General features: G+C 50.5%; 1 protein-coding gene across 1 annotated transcript in view; it reads right to left on the bottom strand.

Moving 5' to 3' along the window:
* The window catches only part of Itsn1 (intersectin 1), a 137,671-nt gene that overhangs the window by 42,906 nt on the left and 74,837 nt on the right, over positions 1–19,928 (bottom strand). The window contains 7 exon segments of the mRNA XM_037209640.1: positions 565–756; positions 2,336–2,456; positions 5,526–5,647; positions 7,600–7,645; positions 10,688–10,854; positions 14,714–14,796; positions 17,232–17,437. Of these exon segments, the coding sequence (XP_037065535.1) occupies positions 565–756; positions 2,336–2,456; positions 5,526–5,647; positions 7,600–7,645; positions 10,688–10,854; positions 14,714–14,796; positions 17,232–17,437 (937 nt within the window).

A 19,928-nucleotide genomic window follows, 5' to 3' on the forward strand; every position in this document is an offset into this window, starting at 1 on the left:
ATGCAGCTACTGTAAAATGAGGTAAACTGCTCTGCAGTGACTTCTTCTACTCAGAAGGCAGTAGGTGATCATGCTGCAAGTCACATGATCAAGGCTGCATCTCCCATCATCCCTCTGGGCAGTGATATGGGATAGTGGGTCTCTTTGAGGACTTTCAAGCCTGAGGGGGGGATGGACAACATATGATTCCTAGAAAAAGGAGGAAAACAACACATAAGCAAAACAAAACAATGAGCAAAATTCAAGCTAGGAAAATGAGTCAGGCATGTACACAGCATGGTGCCAAAATGATTAAAAAAAAAAAAAAGGAAAGAAAAGAAAAAAGGAAGGGGGGGGAGGGGAGGGGGACATGCTACAGAGGGAATGAAATTGAAAACCAAAAACAACCCCACGAGATGGTCTTGCATCACAGAAGGTCTTCAAAGAGACTGTCGCGAACGCAGCAGTGGTCTGGTTTCAAGTTCTGCCAAGCAAGCTTGGCAGAGCAATGCTGCATGTTTTACGGGAGGACACCAGAGAGGCGAGGGGAGCCGCCGCCGCCGCCGCCGCCATCGGGGCACTTACATTGCTGGCTTGGGTCCATGTCCGTGGTCAGCTTCACGTAATTGGACGGGAAGAGCCCCACCTGCCCGCTGACTTCTCCTCTCCACCAGTCGGGGTCCTCCTTGTTGAGGACGTTGATGATCTGGCCCTTGCTGAAGGCCAGCTCGTCATCGTTCTGTGCGGTGTAATCGTACATCCCGATCACCTGGCACACTGCAGGAGACAGGGCTGGGTGAGCAGCTGGGCAGCCCGGTGCCCCATGTGCAGCAGGTGGGTGGATACATGCCTGGACGGGCTTCGCCCTTCGGAAGGGGGAGGAGCGCGCGCGCGCGGGGGGGGGGGGGGGGGGGGGGGGGTGTTCACTGGACATGCTATGTCAACAGAGGAAGATGAAGGACTGCATTTTAAGAGGACAGCAAGATTCTGACCCTGCCTTAAATGTCACGACATCCTCCCCTTTCATGGTACTTGTCAGCAGATGAGGGAGTCTTTACTCTGAGCACGGTGGAAGGACCCGCAGTGCTGACTGGGCAGGACTGGCCGCTACCACCCAATTCCCACGACACAGCCAGGGGCCACAGCACTTGACTGTCTTTATTTTCATCTCTTTTGTCATGAAGAGGGACCCCAGGGCCACATGCACCTAGACAAGTGCTCTTCCACTGAGCTACAGCCCGGGATCTGGCTGTCTTAAAGATGGACTGTGACTATCGCCTGGTCTCGGAGGAACGCTTCCAAATCTCAGTGAACACTGAAACCAGCGCTTTAGGAGGTGACTCTGCCGTATGTTCGTGTCTTGGGGATGACCACATTCTAGAACAGCCTCCTTTGTCTTTTAACCCACCGCGGGTCAGCCACTCTCCCTGCCTGGCATCTTCTAATTCTTCACCAACAACCTGTGTCAGCTTCAGGGCTCTCAAACTGTCCAGCTCAGAGAACAGAGTCACTTCTGCAGGGGATTCGGGGCTCGCATGCGGACAGGAGAGGGTCCTGCCAGGTCTCCCCGGGGACAGCAGATTCAGATGGTACCCCAACCCACCACTGCCTGCACTAGGCCTCAGCTCATGCAAACAGGACAAGCTGGGGCTCAGGATTCAGCCACAGCATTTATAGGTCCTGACATTTCTTGCAAGGACAACAAGTTCAAGGCTAGTGTCACAGGGACACATACAACAGACATCCAATCATGATGACAAAACAAAACCTCCACAGTCCCCACAGATGCGACTGAGTCTAGGGGCCTCAAGACCTACAGCAGACATCTGAGCTCTTCCAAGACTAATAAAGCAGCTAACTCGCTGCCTCAGAGCAGAGAGCAGGCAAGTCAGCTGCCGCTCTCGGCCTGCCCTCTAGGAAGAGACACACAGCATCCTGCCCACTCAGGGAGCCCCTCGCTCCCCAGCAAACCTAACAAGGACGCTATTTCAGTCTTGGGCAGCACTACATTATGACCATCAGACCCCATGGCTCCAGCTCCATCTCTTGACTTATCAAGGCCCCAGCAGTTTATTTTAGGGGCCCTTTCTGTTGTCTTATCCAATGTGTAAAGAGCTGGAAGGAAATCAAGAGAAAAATCCGGCTTTAATGCCACGGCACTCCCAACTCCTCCAAGAGCCCAACAGTGCCCGGCACAGAAAGGCTACTGAGATGTTCGGAGATGTGGAACCCACACTCCCTGTCACCCTAGCTGTGGTCAGAGCCAGCAAACACAAGTGCTGAGCACACGCGACAACCGCATGAGACACTGGATGAGAAACCTGAGCGGGAGCGCAGCAACCCGCCAGCGCCTTACCTGCTGGCAGCGCCGCCGCGGACTTGGGGAGCTCGGTTGGGGTGCTTTTGCTCGCTCCAGGGCTTAGGAGTTTGACATAATTGGCCGGGAACCAGCCTATCTGGCGCTTCTTCCCTCGAGCCTAAGGAGAAAAGGGTCATGTTTTATAAAGATTAGAGCCCATCTTTCTCACACGGTTTGCCTTGTACCAGGGCACCGTGTCGTCCCGCTGAGAGGACATGACAGTCACAAAGGGCAGTAACTGTCGCAGACACCAAACTCTTCCATCCAAGCACGGCGGCCACTGGTCCGCACAGCCTGGAATGTTTCGAAAGGGCTGCGTTGTGTAGAGCCCACATTCGGATATTCTGTGGTGTGGCTGAGACAGAAGACTGAGGGCTGGAGAGAGAGCTCAGGGTCCAGAGCACTGGCCCTTCTAGAAGACCTAGGTTCAATTTAGGTGGATTAGGATCCAGGCCCACCCGAGTCTATCCTGTGTTCTCTCTGTTTCTCTCCTCTCTCTTTCTAACTAAGTCTCTTATCCCTCATTCCTCAAGAGTCCCTGGGGTAAGTAAGTGTGGGGGCCGGTCCCCTAAGGGGCCCTCAGAGGAATGATGGAGAAAGGTGACAGGAACCATGAAAATGTCCCAACGGGAGAGGGACACATGGACTAGAAGGCCAGTGGCAGTTAAGACACTGGTGCCCGGGGACGGCTGGACTGAGTACCTTCTCCATATCTAATGGCCACATCAAAAGCAGAATGGAGTCAGGACTGCTGGCCCAAGCCTGCAACCCTAGCATTCAAGGCAGGAACAGGAGACTTGCAAGTCTGAGCCCAGCCTGGACTACACAGTGAGACCCTGCCTCGGAAATTAGCTGAGGCCAGGAGTGGCAGTGCACGCCTTTAATTCCAGCACTTGGGAGGCACAGGCTAGCGGATGTTGTGACTTTGAGGCCGACCTAGTCTATACAGTGAGTTCCAGGCCAGGCAAGGCTACATAGTGAGACCATGTCTAAAATGAAAAAGAAAGAAACACTTCAGTTCCCCACTCCTCACACTTATAAAGCCGAACGGACTCCTGGGACCTGGGGTCGGATTCTCAACAAGGATGCTGTGCCGGCCAGTACCTCCGGCCAGGGCTATTTCGGCTGCCCACCAGCAGTTCCTTATGCAAGTCTGTATCATCAGCTACTCCTCGGGCTGCGGCTCTTCTCCTGGCCAAGAGCATTTCTTTGTCCAGATGTCATCGCACCACAGCATGGGTCCTCCCTCCTCCCTCGGGGACGGCCTGGACACAGCTGTGGGAGCCATGCATGGTTGGGGAGCTGCAGCCAGCCCGCCCTTCTTCCTCCCAGGGAGTCTCCCTCTGCTCTGACCACCCCCCCCCGCCCCCCGCATTCCATGGCCGACACCTCCCCTTCCGTCTCAGACTTATCTGTCTGTCACACCATCCTGCTCAGAGCCACATGGAAACTGGGTGACGTGATAAGCAGGCTGCGGGCACGTCCTGGTGGCACAGTTAAGGTGGGCTCATTCTACAGGGACACTGGGTTCTCACAAAGGGGCAGCTGCAGGTGACCAGTTCGCAAGCGGAGACGTCCTGTGTTATGCAGCAGGCCCCAAATGCCAGACTCTAACGGAGAAACACTGTATGCGTCCCTTGTATACAAAACCAGACAGCGGCTGGGAACTCGGCCCTCTGGCAGGCCACTAAGGAATGCCTATGTGGTGAGGCATGGCCCACGCTCCCCTTCATGAAGGAAGTGGGGGGGGGGCAGTGGAGCGAAGCCAGGTGGAGCCTGCAGACTGGTGTGCACTGAGTGAGGAAAAGATGGCAGGCAGGAGCGAGGAGGCATTTCCTGTGCAAGAGCCAGCAGGCCGGCCACTCAGGTACAGCTGCTCCTAGGTGTAGACATGCGGGTATGCCTGGCTCCAGGAGTCCCGAAGATTCCCAAACACAAGGAAAGTCAAGTTTCATCTTCTCTAGTAATGCTGGAGCACACTTAACCCCTGATGGCTTCTGGAACCACTTGGTTACCAGGCTCTCACATCGTGTGTGTGTGTGTGTGTGTGTGTTGTGTGTACCCAAAGAGGCCAGAGGGGTCATCAGATCCCTGGAGCTAGTTCCAGGCCGCTGGTAGCTGCCTGATGTGGGTACTGAAAACCTAGTTCAGGTCCTAATCACTCTCTCTAGTTCCCAAATCATGGTTCTTGAACCCACATATTTCATTAGGCATGTGTGAAGAAACAAACCACAGTATAAACAACTGAACTCTAGAACAACTACGCTTCAGTAAAGTTGACAATGCTGGAGACATCTGATCTAATGTGGCCTCTGCACCCTTCTGCCACAGATTTTCCTTTCCCAGAGTCCGGTGATTCTCTGATATTGTCACTGTCTCTTTAATCCCCTCTCTACAGGTTCAGTCACTGAGGTTTTGAAGTGTGTAGTCCTTCCCTATTCTACTGTAGTTAAATATTCCCCATTCTGTATTTATCTTATGCTTGCAGTTCTGTTGACACAGCATGGATGCTGCGACCTTACTAGGTAGCGTGTTTGCATGGATCACATCCATTGTCCCCACTAGTGATGGTCATTTCGATCAGCTGACTGGGTAGCACCCGGTTCTCAACGGTGCTATCGTTGTATGCTTGTAAACAATGAGCATTATGTGGGGCCACTCAACACCACACACCTTTCTTGTCCTCACATGAAGATCCCCTTAGGTGTGGTACCCTACGACCATCCTAACTCTCCACCATGACAATACACAGTAACAGTCCTACAATATCTTGGGGAGGGATCTGGTATGGTGAAATGAGTGACGTGATTTAGATACACACCGGAACTGAAAACAGCATGATGGACAGATGTGATCCACACAGAAAATACCTGCCATGTTAGCACATGCTGAAACACTTCTACATAACTCTACTTCCGTGAGCCAGGCCAGGACACACGAGGAAGTCTCTATGCAGATCCAGATCTCACTCAACAAATTCTCACTGTCCCCTGCACTCACAATCTGAACATGGGATGCATGTTCCGAGGATTCCCCAGCTCTCAGAACCAAACACACAAGACACAAGAGTTCCTTGACAGGTGCAGGGTTCAGACTATGAGGGCTCTTTGTATTTTGCAGTGAAATACTGTTCGAGACTTTGCACATTTACACTTAGACAGAATTTCAAATAAATAGGGACACTAACTTGCAGTTCTCCTTCCCACCATCCACCTGGGTTCTTTTTTCGGATCAAAATCAGCTGACCGGGAGCCAGGGTGAGTTGTTCAGGACCAGTAGCGATGTAGGAAGCAATAACCTGGGCAATTTCTGAAAAACAAGATCAAATGTTGCAGTGCACCGTTGAGTGCGGAGAAGGAATTCCTAAGACTACACAGCAGTTTCCCAGAATCAGAGAGCAACAGCATGGGAATCAGCATACTGGCTGGTTCCGTGGTGGTGGTGGGCGGGACAGGGGACGGGGACAGACTCTGAATCCGGACACCTGGGTTTGGCCTTTCCACTCAGCCTTCTTTGGGCTCCTCACTGTCTCATGACTCACCAGCTCCCTGCCATGAAGTCCCATCCTGCCTGTTCTCTGCTTCTTGTCAGAGTCTACCATAGTTACTATGGACCCTGATGAAGGGCCAGGTCCCTGTTCCTCCAGCTCTGTGAATCTGAGGATGCTTCCCTCTGCCTGGATACTAACAGGAGAAGTTCGATTTTCCTCAGAAACCCACAGGAGCCAGGCTGCAGCTCATGTACACACGGCTTAGGACTGTCTGTCACCCCATCAACAGTCACATCAGCCATGGCTCATAGTCTAGAGGCGACCCGTGAGTTTCTGGTTTGAAATCACGGAACCATGAGCTTAATTTCTTTTTATTCCAAGTTACAGGAGGAACATCGAGTTATGAGAATAAAAAAGAGTAATTCAGTATAGAAATAAAAAACGTCCATAGCTCTATAGCTTTCCTGAATCTTGACGATCTAGGGAGACCCCCAGCAGGAGCCCTGCCCAGACTCTGGTGCTGCTGAGCCTGCAGCTTCCCCAACTCTGGAGCGATCCAGAGCAAACGGTTTCCTCCTCTACACCTCCCCATCTCAGTGAACCTGAAGAGCAGAACGGACAGAAGGAAGGAAGAAGGACAGCAAGAAAGGAGTGTGCAGGACAGAGAGACGGCAGGGAAGGGGGTAGGGAGGCCCCAAGTTCTGACATGTCCTACTGTCCTGCTGCGTCCAGGGCGGGAATAAGACCCTGCCCCTCAACAAGGCCCCATCACTCTGCCCTGCAGTCGGAGGCTGGCCAATGACAGGAGGGCCTGCTTGGTGCTTCAGAAAACCCAGGAAGGCAAAGGCTTGGTGCCCAGCTCACAGCTAGCCTGGCTCCCAGAGAGCTTGAGCAGGGAATCTGTGGGGACGGGGCCACTCCTCTGGCATGCCAAGCACAAGTTCTAGATGCCGAGTTTTTGGTTTGGAGACGGTCCCAATCAGCGTCCTATTTGGCTTCATCCGCTTCTGCTCCTCAAAGGCCCTGGCATACGGGCCGGCAATCTGCCCTAGCATTCTGAAGAGTCCCTGTCCCCAAGCAGCTGTGACTAAAATCCTCTTTCCCTGGCTACATGCACGGGAGCTGAGCACGCAGCCCCCTCCAGCACATGAGGGCCCGTTCAGACCTATAACTTCCTAAGGATCTGACAGCAAAATAACACCAGCGGCCTCGGCCGGGAGCAGGGCCACACAACCCTGTCGTTCTGCAGCCGCCTCCTTCTCCTTCATCCCACTATTAATAGAACATGTGGTTTTGCTTAAATACACTAAAAATTTGGCTTCTGAGGCCCGACTATCATTTTGTACCTTCAGTGTTTGCGTGGGGAGAACCACACGATTCTAAGTTGATGAAACCCATCATGGGACAACGTCTGCTGCCACTCTGTTTGCCATTGCTGGTACCACTGGTGCTTCATGTGCCACAGGAGTCAGCAAGGGCGTTCCAAGCTCAAGAGATGATGCCCCCAGAGCGGCTGACCCTGCAGTCCAACAGCTCCCTACACATCAACTTCCCACCATCCTGCCTGGGAAAGTCTCTGCTGCCCACATTTCAGCAACAGCCATACTTCACAGCCACGTACCCTTCCTTAACAGGGAAGGGTCTACCCACGCACTGACAGGGAAGACTCCTCTGCCTCTACTTTAGACTTCGGGCTGCAATAAACAAAGGCTGGGAACTCTATCAACTACACTCACTCACACTGAAACAGGCATCGGGGTTTGTAACTTACCGGGTTTTTTTCCTAAGCTCCCGGCTTTCCCAGCAGTTCCAGAGCCCTTAAAACAGAGCAGAAGGTCTCATTTGCATGCTGAAGAGTCTTAAAAAAAACCGTGCAACTTAAAAAAATAATAATACAAACCCACCAGAGCACCTAAATCCCTCATTTCATTCTTGGGAAACATGGAAAAACATCTGACAGTATATCGGGGTAACGGGTGGAAACAGGCACCCTCAAACAGGTGGCCTTTACTCTGTGAGAGAGCAAATGGGTGGTCCTGCAAGCCAGGAGGCTCAGGATCCGGCGACACGCAGCACAGGCACATCCTGGATCTGGGCAATTCAACGGAAGGCCCCATGACAGCAGGACTACTGTCCCCTCTCAGCTCACTCTGCCGCCGCATGGCTAGCCAGCAAACAGTTCATAGTTAGAGCCCAGAGGCTACAGCAGACACCTGAGTCTACCACCCAGATATCTCTATATTTATCTATATATTTACACTAGAATTTTCTTTAAGATGGAACCTGCATGGGGGGGGATGGATTCCACCCTTCAACTCACTTCTCTCTCCAGTTTCACACTGAGCACTGACATTTCTCTCTATGCTGGAAGCACAATCGTAAAGCAAACCATGTTTTCTTCCAACTACGGAGTGTTCCAGAAACACTCCGGGGTTGAATTCCTCCCGGATAGCCATGGAACTTTAACCAGCTGAGTCAGCCAGCAGAGACCATGAGAGCCAGGACAGGGGCCAGAATGCAGTCTGAGTGACAAAGTGCTCTATTGTCAATTAATGCTCCCCCTTGAGTGCCTACCCTTGTAGTAAATTAAGCATTTCAATGGAAATAAAGTGAAGGGTTTAATAAACCAAGTCGGTCACTGTAAAGATAAAAATGTGCATTATGTCTATGAAGAACACAGTTTACCACGGCTGCTGTATTTCACTGAAATCGAATGACCACTGAAGAGGAGCGGCTTGAAATAAATTTTACTCTAATTAGTGAGCTTTAATTAATGAGCACAATTATAAACTATCAATTTTCTTGCTATTTTTTTGGCTGAATATCAAATGAGAACAGCAGTGAAAAGAGAGACTGTAGCTATTCCCGTACGTGGGCCTGTAGTAACCCCATGTTCCCAGCTGACATGGGGTGGCCACGGGTCAGGTGGCCCCAGCGGGTTCTCCCTGAGAAGCTGCAGGCAGCGGGGGACGAAGGGCAGCTCCTCGGCCCCATGGGTCCAGCCTGGTGTCGCCACCAGAGCGTACTGTTTCCTTTTAAGTTTGTAGGAAGCTTTGCCCTCACACTGAACTTTGTATTGTTATTGTCATTTGAATGCATTTGATTTAAAAATCTTAACGGATAGTTATTCCATAGCCAATAATTGAACAACTGAAGATGGTGGGAAGAACCCCCCCACCAGGTCAGTCGGCCTTTAAAAGCCAGCACATGTTGTTCATATTGAAGGGCTTCAGATGCTTTTAGATAGAAAGGTATAATTTATTAAAATACTGTGTTAGAAATAGCTTTTACATTTTCAGTATAACAGCTTATTTTTATTATGTTACTTAAATATGTATGAAAGCTCTCTCTCTCTCTCTATATATATATAATATATATATAAAACACATATAAACACACACACACACACACACACACACACACACACACACACACACAGAAAACTTAGGTGAAATTTCAATGAATAAAATTTTTAAAAAGTTTAGATGTAAACCAATGGTTTTGGATTTTACCTGTTCCAAAAGGTGACCTCACTTTAAGAGTTTTCGTGTCTGATGGCAGGAACTGAACCCCTGAAATGTCATCTGCATAATCTAAGGACAACCTGCTGGCCCAGAGAGGGGTTGGACTTTCCCTTGCTAGGTCTGTGGAGTCCAACAGGCCAGCTGTCTTACAGGGGAAAATGATTTCTTCCCAGCTTTTTCTGTCAAGTTCTGTACAGGTAGGCAGACTTACACAAACACCCAGAATTTAGCAAGCTGCTCTCAATACCACAGCAAGCATAAATCTCCCCCCAAAGAGTAGTAACTCAGATTTCTTTTTTTTTTTTTTTTTTTTTTTTTTCAGACAGGGTTTCTCTGTGTAGCTTTGCGCCTTTCCTGGAGCTCACTTGGTAGCCCAGGCTGGCCTCGAACTCACAAAGATCCGCCTGCCTCTGCCTCCCGAGTGCTGGGATTAAAGGCATGCGCCACCACACCCGGCTAACTCAGATTTCTTTAAAGCACCTAGAGTCATTCCTGGGGTGAGGAGGTCAATGGCAAATGCACAGCGGTAAGTGACAAGGCCCATGCTCACCACGGCCACTAGGGACACAAGGGCCCACAGAGGAAGCCCATGTGCACTCTGTCTGGCGGGTAAGGGACAGTGAGCGTCTTGTCCACTCACTGTCTCAGTGACGCAGCTCTACAGCTCCTGCCAGCTCTTCTCTCCCTGTGCCTAGGCGATGTGAGGGGAAAGAAAACAACTATGGATTTACTGTCCTTAAAAAAAAAAAGGTTCATTCCTGTCGGCTTGCTTCTATGGGTCTGTTAAATGGCTATGATTATACCACGACACTCCCTTAACTTGAATTTGGCCACTCTAAAACCCCCAACCCCAACCATTTCATTAAGTTTGCACCGACTCAAGACCACCTCCTACGCAATCAGATATCGAAGGAGGCATCTTCGCCCTGTAAGGATAGTGGCAATGCCCCAAACATACCAACCTCTTGGAACTTAATGTCTTTATACTGTGAGGCAAAAACCGGATGTGAACCGGAATGCCTTCATTTACACAGGCAAAGAACCAATGGCCAACAAGAACTAGTGAAGCCAGTGGACTCAAGATCATAAATTGGTTACGTGTGGGAATACGGCCCACACTGACCACTGGAGAGAGATGAGAGCCCCCAGTGCAGCCTCTGCACGGAGGAAGCCGGAGCTGCCCCACAGTACCAAAGGACATGGTCAGACACGTCAGTTACCGTTGCAATCCAGGACTCAGCAGAACCCGACACAGGGTTCCGCTGGCAAGCACCAACCCCCGCCGAGAGAACCACACACACACAGAGGGAGAGGAGACAGTTAATGTGGGTTTACCTCTGAGTCTTTAAGCCTCACATAGTTAGAAGGGAAGACTCCGGACTTGTCGCCCACCGTTCCTGTCCACCAGTCACCATCTTTCTTGGTAACCAAAATCACATCCCCTTGCTGAAAGGTTAAATCTCCTTGCTCAGAACTCTCGTAAGTGTACATGGCAATAAATTCTGGAGAAATATTGAGATACGGAGAGAGCTTGATTGTTTAAAGACATCCCAGACAGCTTTGCAAAGGCAAGTTTATGATTCAGGAAGTCAGGGTGAAATCCGTCCAGGAGACACTCGCCACAGGTCAAAACCCAGGGCCGCGCCATTCCTGGGCTCCGTGTTCAGCACTGCACAGAGATGCAGCGCATGCAGAGAGGGGCTGCTGTGGGGGTCCAGCCACGGGACACAGAGCAAACGCTCCGCACATCTCCTGACTGAACATCGAGAACCATCTAGGGTCGACTTTACATACATCACCTCTTTAGATGAAAAACCACTTCCACCTTCAGCTTTAGTTAACATCGAGGGAGTGTCTACTTTGTGCTATGTACAGGGTAGGATGTGTTCGCATGCAGGCTCTTGGTATGCAAATATCTGTACTTCAGTTTTGAGGGAGCATGTAGCAGTTTTAGAGGACTTTCAGATACAGTTCATACCTTCTGTCAATCAAAGGATACACCTTTCACTATTTAAGTGCCCGAGTGAACACCTGAGACACAGTACCGTGTATATAAACGGTAGGGGCTGTTTAAGAGCCTTTGGCTATGGGTGGACATCTGCTTGCCACTCAAGTTGCATAAGCAGGTACAGGGATTGATGACAAACACATCTCCCCAGCCCAAGAAAATAACCAATCCTTTCTAACAAGCTTATCAGAAACAGTACTCATGTGATTTAGTCTCAAGGACTAAGAGCTGGTATTCTCTAGGGACTCCAGCTGGAGAGGTGCACATTCCACAGGAACATCTCCCTTAACTCTAAGTAGAAGTCTGCTTTGCTTTGCTTGGACCCCAAGGCTCAGAACAAAGTCATAATCAAGATCACTGGACACAAAACCCCAGACGTTAATACAGAATATTTACAGGAGAAGGCATATGTTTCTTATTTCTAAGTTTTATCCACTTTGTCCTAGGCCTTTACACATTTTTAAAAAGTAATAAAACCCAAGCCTTTCAGAAGGCTTCTTCTCGGGACAAACTGTATTGTTACATTGTAACGTATCTTACGTGAGGCTCTCAGGACAGACTCTATTGTTACATTGTAACATATCTTACATGCGCTAATGCCCTCTCAGGGCAGAGCGTAAGGCTGGTTAGCAAGCAGAACTTTGCATAGAGATCTCCATGGACAATCTGACATTTACTTTGCGTGTGGCTCATGTGTGGAAATCAGATGACAAGGTGCAGGGGTCAGATCGTTAGAGTTCCGGCTTTGGGGATCACAGTCAGGCTATCTATCTATCAGGCGTGGCTGCAAGCAGCTCCTCCCCGGGCTAACACGAGGAGCTTTGTCCTAATGAAAACTGAAATAAGTATATGGAACCAAAGCCCTCAAGTCTGAGCTAAATGGACATCCCTAACCACAAGGGGTCTCCCTCAAATGCAGGTGACCAGTGACCTGTGCTGAAGCCAGCACTGACTGCTAGACCCACAGCTGACACAGGTCATGTGTGTCAAATGTCCTTGGGAAAACAAGACCCTGTCTCCGGTCCTCCATGCTGGAAACAGGAAGCTCCACAGTTAGAACAGAAACAGTACCACACCCGCGGACATCAAGGCTCTAGCAGGGCACCTCCTTTCACTCATCATCGTTTGATCTCTAGTATTCCGGACGCTGACTGGTCATGTCTGCCCCCCTTTACCACGCATCCCCACCCGACAGGAGTCTTGGCATTCCACACATTTCCTGGATTATTCAATATATAAATCACCTTCTTTAAATCCATTTAAAATGTTGGAGTACCCATCAAAATGTGTAGGAAACTCAGAAATGGGACTGCTAGCCAAGCGCAGTAATTCAAAACGTAAGGGGCCTGCGAGGACTGAGAGCTTCCTATGCCTCGCCCCAGCCTGCACAAGGCTGTGGGAAAGCCAGACTCCAGTAGAGAATCCGGAGGGCTCCCTGCAGGCTCCCCTTTCGGGAGACACTTAAGAGAGGGGCACAGGCCAGTCCCAAGCCACTACTTCGATCTATCCAAATGGACACTCTACTGAAGACTACTTTACAGTTTAAATTAGATGATGTTTAATGTATTATCAACAAGGGGCTCATTGATCTGTGAGTAGCCTTTCTCAGAATTTCTAATGCCAATATCCTCCTACAAGCTCTCCTTCCGTGAGACCAGCAATCTTTTCTGGTTTTTCTAATGCCCAACTCATTTACAACCGACCGCTACCACCTAAGAACGGACTCTGCCTCTGTTCTGCTGCCTGACGTTCAGAGTGAGTGTGGGTCAGCTGTGACCTATTTATTAAGACCTCAAGTGTAGCTGTCTCTGTACGTGTTCCTTCCACACTGCCGTCCCACGAGAACAATCACGCTCTAAGTGGCTCTCCCAGGCAGCAAAAACACAAGGCCAAGCAGGCAGGAGCAGACATTTACTGGTCTTCATTCTAAAAGCTTTACACATTTTTTTCTCATAATCCTCGTAAAAGGGTGGTTCCTTGGAAACCAAGTTCCTTGGAAAAGGGTGGTTATTATGCCCACTTCACAGATGAAGTTGAGGCATGGCTGAAATCATGTAATTACTATGAGAGAGCCAGAATATGAATTCTCCCTCTCTAGGGAGACCTGTTGACTGACACATAATACACTGAAGTTTTTGCTGTTGTTGTTTTGGGGAAAAGGTAAAATTTGCTTTTAATTAGACTGAAGGCATATTACATTGAAAAAGAGATTTTCACCTTGTTCTAATAGTGCTAAAATAATTATTAAGAAAATGTGAATGTGTAAAGATGATTATTCTAATGGAGTTCACATAATAATAAATATATATCCATATGAAAATAAATAATAATAGTTATGTGGAAAACGTTGGATTTTTTTTTTAGCAGTGATGAGGTTTTATAACTATGCCTATAAACGACACAACAATCATTTTTAAACGTCTTCTGAAGAATGGACTACTGTTCCTGGGAGTTGGAACTGGCATTGACTCTTACTTGTGCTGCTTCTGTTGAAGCGATTATTCCAAGAACTCGACTTTCCATTGGCACAGTTTCTAAGGAAGGCAACAATTTTACTGTAGTGCGGGAAGAACTCTGTCACCACCTAATGTGTTCCAGACACCTGTGAAAAGTCGCCACACACCTCCGCTGACAGCTGTAACTACAGATCTGCTCATGGCCACGCAGAGGCTTAACTCAGGTGGCCCGGTCGGCCAGCACCCGGTAAGGATGAATGGAAAAGACTAGTGAGGCCTCAATTATGTACATCTGGGTCATTTTTAAAACGTTTAGATAATACCTCCTTCCACAGCCTGGCATATAATATCCAGGACTGTCATGTAACAAAGATTAGAGGAGAAAAAGCAGTAATTATTTGTGTAATAAATATTGAAAATGAATATTTCAGGCCTAAATAATCTAGCTTGGTCACTCACACAGAGCACAGAGAAGCGATCTCCTGCCTCAGCAGGGTGTCCTCATGACACTCATGGTGTTCTGAATGCTTCACTGGACTGTGCAGTCAGTTTTAAAGCAACACAATTATCCATGTAAGTCAAACAAGAGGGCTACATAGGGATGCAAGGCCACGACTGACTTATGCTCGGAACTGGAGCCTTAGTGAATGCACTGGGCTTCTCTCACTGCCAGGAGAGTAATGAGACTCCAGCTCTGGATGACCAGTGCCTCTAGCACTATTCTGAAAGGACTTCGTAAAGCAGTTTATGTAAAGAGTTCAGTCTCTGCTTTACCTCAGGAGGTGGAACAGAAATATACAGCCTATTTAAGTGTGAGTCCAGTCACTGTGATCATTTACAGTCTGCACTGAATAATGCCTCAGCCTCCCCAAGAGCTCAACGCACCCCGGTCCTCACCTTCTCCAGGAGCGGCTGGCTTGGCTGCCGGAGAAGCCACTCTCTTTAGGGTAGCAGGGCTTTCAGAAGGGCCAGGATCGATGCTGTGAGGGACGAAGAGAGAAGTTTAACTCTCACCTGAGAATGCCAAATGACAGTGGGACACTTTCTCTTTGAAAGCTAAGCAAGCAAATAAACAAACAAAACAAAAGACAAAAAACAAAAACAACAAAACCCACAGCTGCAGCAGCCACCAGAGCTGGGTTAGGGCACAGTGAGGGTGCTAGAGGCATGAACGACCAAGCTCACACCAATGCTTCCCTGTTCACTACACAGGACACACAAGTTCACACCAATGCTTCTCCTCCTCACTACACGGGACACACAAGCTCACACCAATGCTTCTCCTCCTCACTACACGGGACACACAAGCTCACACCAATGCTTCTCCTCCTCACTACACGGGACACACAACTCACACAATGCTTCTCCTCCTCACTACACGGGACACACAAGCTCACACCAATGCTTCCCCGTTCACTACACGGGACACACAAGCTCACACCAATGCTTCTCCTCCTCACTACACGGGACACACAAGCTCACACCAATGCTTCTCCTCCTCACTACACAGGACACACAAGCTCACACCAATGCTTCTCCTCCTCACTACACAGGGACACACAAGCTCACACCAATGCTTCTCCTCCTCACTACACGGACACACAAGCTCACACCAATGCTTCTCCTCCTCACTACACGGGACACACAAGCTCACACCAATGCTTCTCCTCTTCACTACACGGGACACACAAGCTCACACCAATGCTTCCCCGTTCACTACACGGGACACACAAGCTCACACCACTGCTTCTCCTCCTCACTACACAGGACACACAAGCTCACACCACTGCTTCTCCTCCTCACTACACGGGACACACAAGCTCACACCAATGCTTCCCCGTTCACTACACGGGACACACAAGCTCACACCAATGCTTCCCCGTTCACTACACGTCACTACACGGACACACAAGCTCACACCAATGCTTCCCCGTTCACTACACGGGACACACAAGCTCACACCAATGCTTCTCCTCCTCACTACACAGGACACACAAGCTCACACCAACTGCTTCCCTTCACTACACGGGACACACAAGCTCACACCACTGCTTCCCCTTCACTACACGGACACACAAGCTCACACCAATGCTTCTCCTCCTCACTACACAGGACACACAAGCTCACACCAATGCTTCTCCTCCTCACTACACGGGACACACAAGCTCACACCAATGCTTCCCGTTCACTACACGGGACACACAAGCTCACACCAATGCTTCCCCGTTCACTACACGGGACACACAAGCTCACACCAATGCTTCTCCTCCTCACTACACAGGACACACAAGCTCACACCAATGCTTCCCCCGTTCACTACACGGACACACAAGCTCACACCAATGCTTCTCCTCCTCACTACACGGGACACACAAGCTCACACCAATGCTTCCCCGTTCACTACACGGGACACACAAGCTCACACCAATGCTTCCCCGTTCACTACACGGGACACACAAGCTCACACCAATGCTTCCCCGTTCACTACACAGGACACACAAGCTCACACCAATGCTTCTCCTCCTCACTACACAGGACACACAAGCTCACACCAATGCTTCCCCGTTCACTACACGGGACACACAAGCTCACACCAATGCTTCTCCTCCTCACTACACAGGACACACAAGCTCACACCAATGCTTCTCCTCCTCACTACACAGGACACACAAGCTCACACCACTGCTTCTCCTCCTCACTACACAGGACACACAAGCTCACACCAATGCTTCTCCTCCTCACTACACAGGACACACAAGCTCACACCAATGCTTCTCCCGTTCACTACACAGGACACACAAGCTCACACCACTGCTTCTCCTCCTCACTACACGGGACACACAAGCTCACACCACTGCTTCTCCTCCTCACTACACAGGACACACAAGCTCACACCAATGCTTCCCCGTTCACTATACAGGACACCCAAGCTCAATGCCAGTCTTTTCAGTGCTGACTAGCAGATGTCCCGGGGTATTCCTGCTAGGGGTATCCTCTTACAACTCCCGGCCGGTTTTGGACGTCCTCATATGTTGGAATAATCAATAACAACCGTGTGGGTTCTATGTCACATACAGACACTCATGAAGAAGCCATTCATTCATTCTTCTAGTTATTTCCCCGCATGCCTTGATCTTAAGTATTTGCATGTATTTGGTACTGTACTGGGTACTAAGCAGAAAGAGTCATAATTCCCAAACAGTTCAGGGATTCTTAACAAGTCAATGCAGAACATGAACACAGGCTTCCCTGCCAGAGGAAACAGCGGCTCACGAACATAAGCTCCCTTTCTGTCCTTCACACACACAGTCTAACTTTGCAAGAGACACCCTGCAGCTCCCACCAGGGAACCCAACTGGCACAAACAACAGATCTAACACTGCTTGCATCACAGAGACGCAGATAAACGCAGTACCTTGTAGCTTTCCTGACGGGCCCTGAAATGAGTTTCACGTAGGACTTGGGGAACCACCCCTTGTGACCTTGAACTTCTCCGAACCACCACATGTCTTGCTGCTCCAGGACGGTGATGACGTCGTTTTTGTTAAAGTTTAGGTGGTTGTCTTTCTTGGCTCTCCAAGGATAGAGGGCTTGAGCTTGCAGCCCCTCCACCTTTTCACCCTTGTGTGGAACGACATGAAGGACCCGTGATCACACTGCAGTTCACCAACCGAGACAGAGGTGCGCACAGCGCTCACACAGCCACAGAGGACACTGCCTCCGCCCGCCTGCCTGCCCGCCTGAGTGCCAGGCCCCTCGTGGCTTCTCAGCAACCGTGCATTTCAGACGGAGAGACAAGAACCTGCCGCTGACCGCCGCCAGACCCCCACCCAGCCAGGCTTCTTCAGCGGCAGGAGCTCTGTGTCTTTTGTATTTCACTGTGATGGGGCAGACATTTTAGGAGTCACATGCAAACAGGCCATGCTCTGGACTGTGCTTGTTTTATTTCCCATAATTCCAGACAGCTGGATTAGAAGGATGAAGGAAACATCTCTTCTGCTCTCTGCACATAGTTTGGACAAAACATTTTATTAACCTTAAAGTGGAATGAGAATATCCTCTAGTGAGGAACTTAGTGTACAAGGAGGAGACAGAAACAGCTAAGCGTGTCATCTGGAGGAGTGAAATGCACTACGCGGACGTTCTCCTGCGTCACTGCGGGGTCAGAGAGGCGGGAAGGACGAGCCCGCCTCGGGCCACCAGAGACAGTTTCACAGGGGAAGAGGCCTTTGAGCCGGGCCTTGAGGGACGAGCAGGGTTTGAGAGCGAGTGCTGCAGAAGGGCACTCCAGGCCAGAGGCTCAGCCCAGGCCAAGGCCTCGAGGCGGCATGCGGAGTGCGCTGCGAGGGGTCCAGGAGGAGCAGCAGGACCCGGGGCTGTGGGCAGCCTCTGCTCCCGGAGGGGAGGAGCAGCAGGACCCGGGGCTGTGGGCAGCCTCTGCTCCCGGAGGGGCGGAGCAGGAGACAAGGCTGCAAAGGCAGGGGAGGCACTTAGTATCTGTTTAAATCACTGCGGTCACTTAAAGAAATAAGACAAGTCCCGCTTCCGTTATCCACGTAAACGGATAAGGAGCAAAGTTAATGCACCAGGAGAGGTGGCCCAGAGCCCCCCCGAGCGGGACTAAAGTGATCTTTAGTTCCGTGTTCGGATCTGCTCAGTAGCTCCCGTGAGTGTGTCTGTGACCTCTAACCCTTGCTCTGCGTGGATGACCTTACAGCTCTCCTCAGCGCTCATATGTCTCCTTGCTCACTGATCCAGTGCTCTTTTCCCTACGTTAGGTTCCTGAACCAGCCCGAGGTCAGACAAGACTGTGACCCGGGCTTGAATCCCAGGTCTGCCACTTACTGATTCTGTGACACTCAGGCCATCGGTAGGTTTCTCCAAGCCTCAGCTTCCATATCTACCAAGGAGATGGCACTCCTCTAGGGCTGTTATAAAGTTCAGAAAGACCTGTGCTGAGCATGTGCTGTGACTCCCAACAGTCGGGTGGCTACAGTCCCACAGTCCCGAGTCCGGAGCTGGGCAGGATTTATTGCTAGGGAATGGTGAGCTCCGTTCACAGGGGGCCCGCTCTCTTCCCTGGGCAATTCCTAGTCTCCGCTGAGCGGCTCCACTCTGCAGGCCCGGAGTTTGCCCCTCACTTTCACTGACTGACAGCGCCCCTGTGTCCTCTCTGCACCCCCGTGTCCTCTCTGCTCCACTCCGCACAAACCCAGAGTTCTCATGGCTCAACTTCCTCTCACCTCCCTGCACCCTGGATGATTTTACCTTTCCTTCAGTCACCAAGAGATGGACTCTACTGTCCACGATGGGCTCTTCCCGGCCCGAAGCAGTCTCTGATAACATGACCACCTCAGTCTTCCCCGAGTTCTAGAATTCACTCTCGCCCCCATGCCCCGCCCACAGCGCCTCCTTGGTCACGGACACCGGCAGGACAGGCTTCCGAGCGAGCGTGGGCAGGCGTCCTTCCCACCCGGGCAGCGTGCTCGCGGGCACTCGCTGCTTTCTCTGTCCGCTGTCCCCAGCGACCTCCTTTCCCCTGGGGCGTCATGCTTGCTCCAGGACAGCTCGCACCCTCCTTCCCTGCCCACCTCCTCACCCTCGGCTGCTCTCACTAGATTCTTCTCTCCCTCCTCGGCTGGCTCCCTCCCCCCTCTGCCACCGACCCTGCCCTGGACACAGGAACTCAGCGGCTCTAGGCTTTCACACTAAGTGCCCCGTGAGCATGGCCGCTCCGCAGCTCCGGTCTTCGTGTACACCACTGCCCCCCACCCCCCCATCTGCCTGCCGTCTCTTCCAATTTAAGCATTTCCAGAAGAGAAACTCCCTGCGATCTCCTGGGGCCTCCCAGATGGGCATGTGCTGTTTGATTGACTAATTTCATTCCTTCATCATGATTACATTAACCTAGAGAGAAATGTTCACAGTAACAAGCCTATGCTTTCAGAAATACTGTTCTCTAGCAGGGCTTCCCTCCCATTAGCCTGAAATTGGTCACCTTTTCCAGTATGGACCACTGGGGGAGCCAAATGGGCTGACCCAGAATTTTCTTTACGTGCACCCTGACTCTCCCCAGGGCAGTTTTGATACCTTTTTAATCAATCAACATTGA

Source organism: Peromyscus leucopus, chromosome 12 (genome assembly GCF_004664715.2).
Source record: "Peromyscus leucopus breed LL Stock chromosome 12, UCI_PerLeu_2.1, whole genome shotgun sequence".
In the NCBI taxonomy this organism is placed as follows: domain Eukaryota; kingdom Metazoa; phylum Chordata; class Mammalia; order Rodentia; family Cricetidae; genus Peromyscus; species Peromyscus leucopus.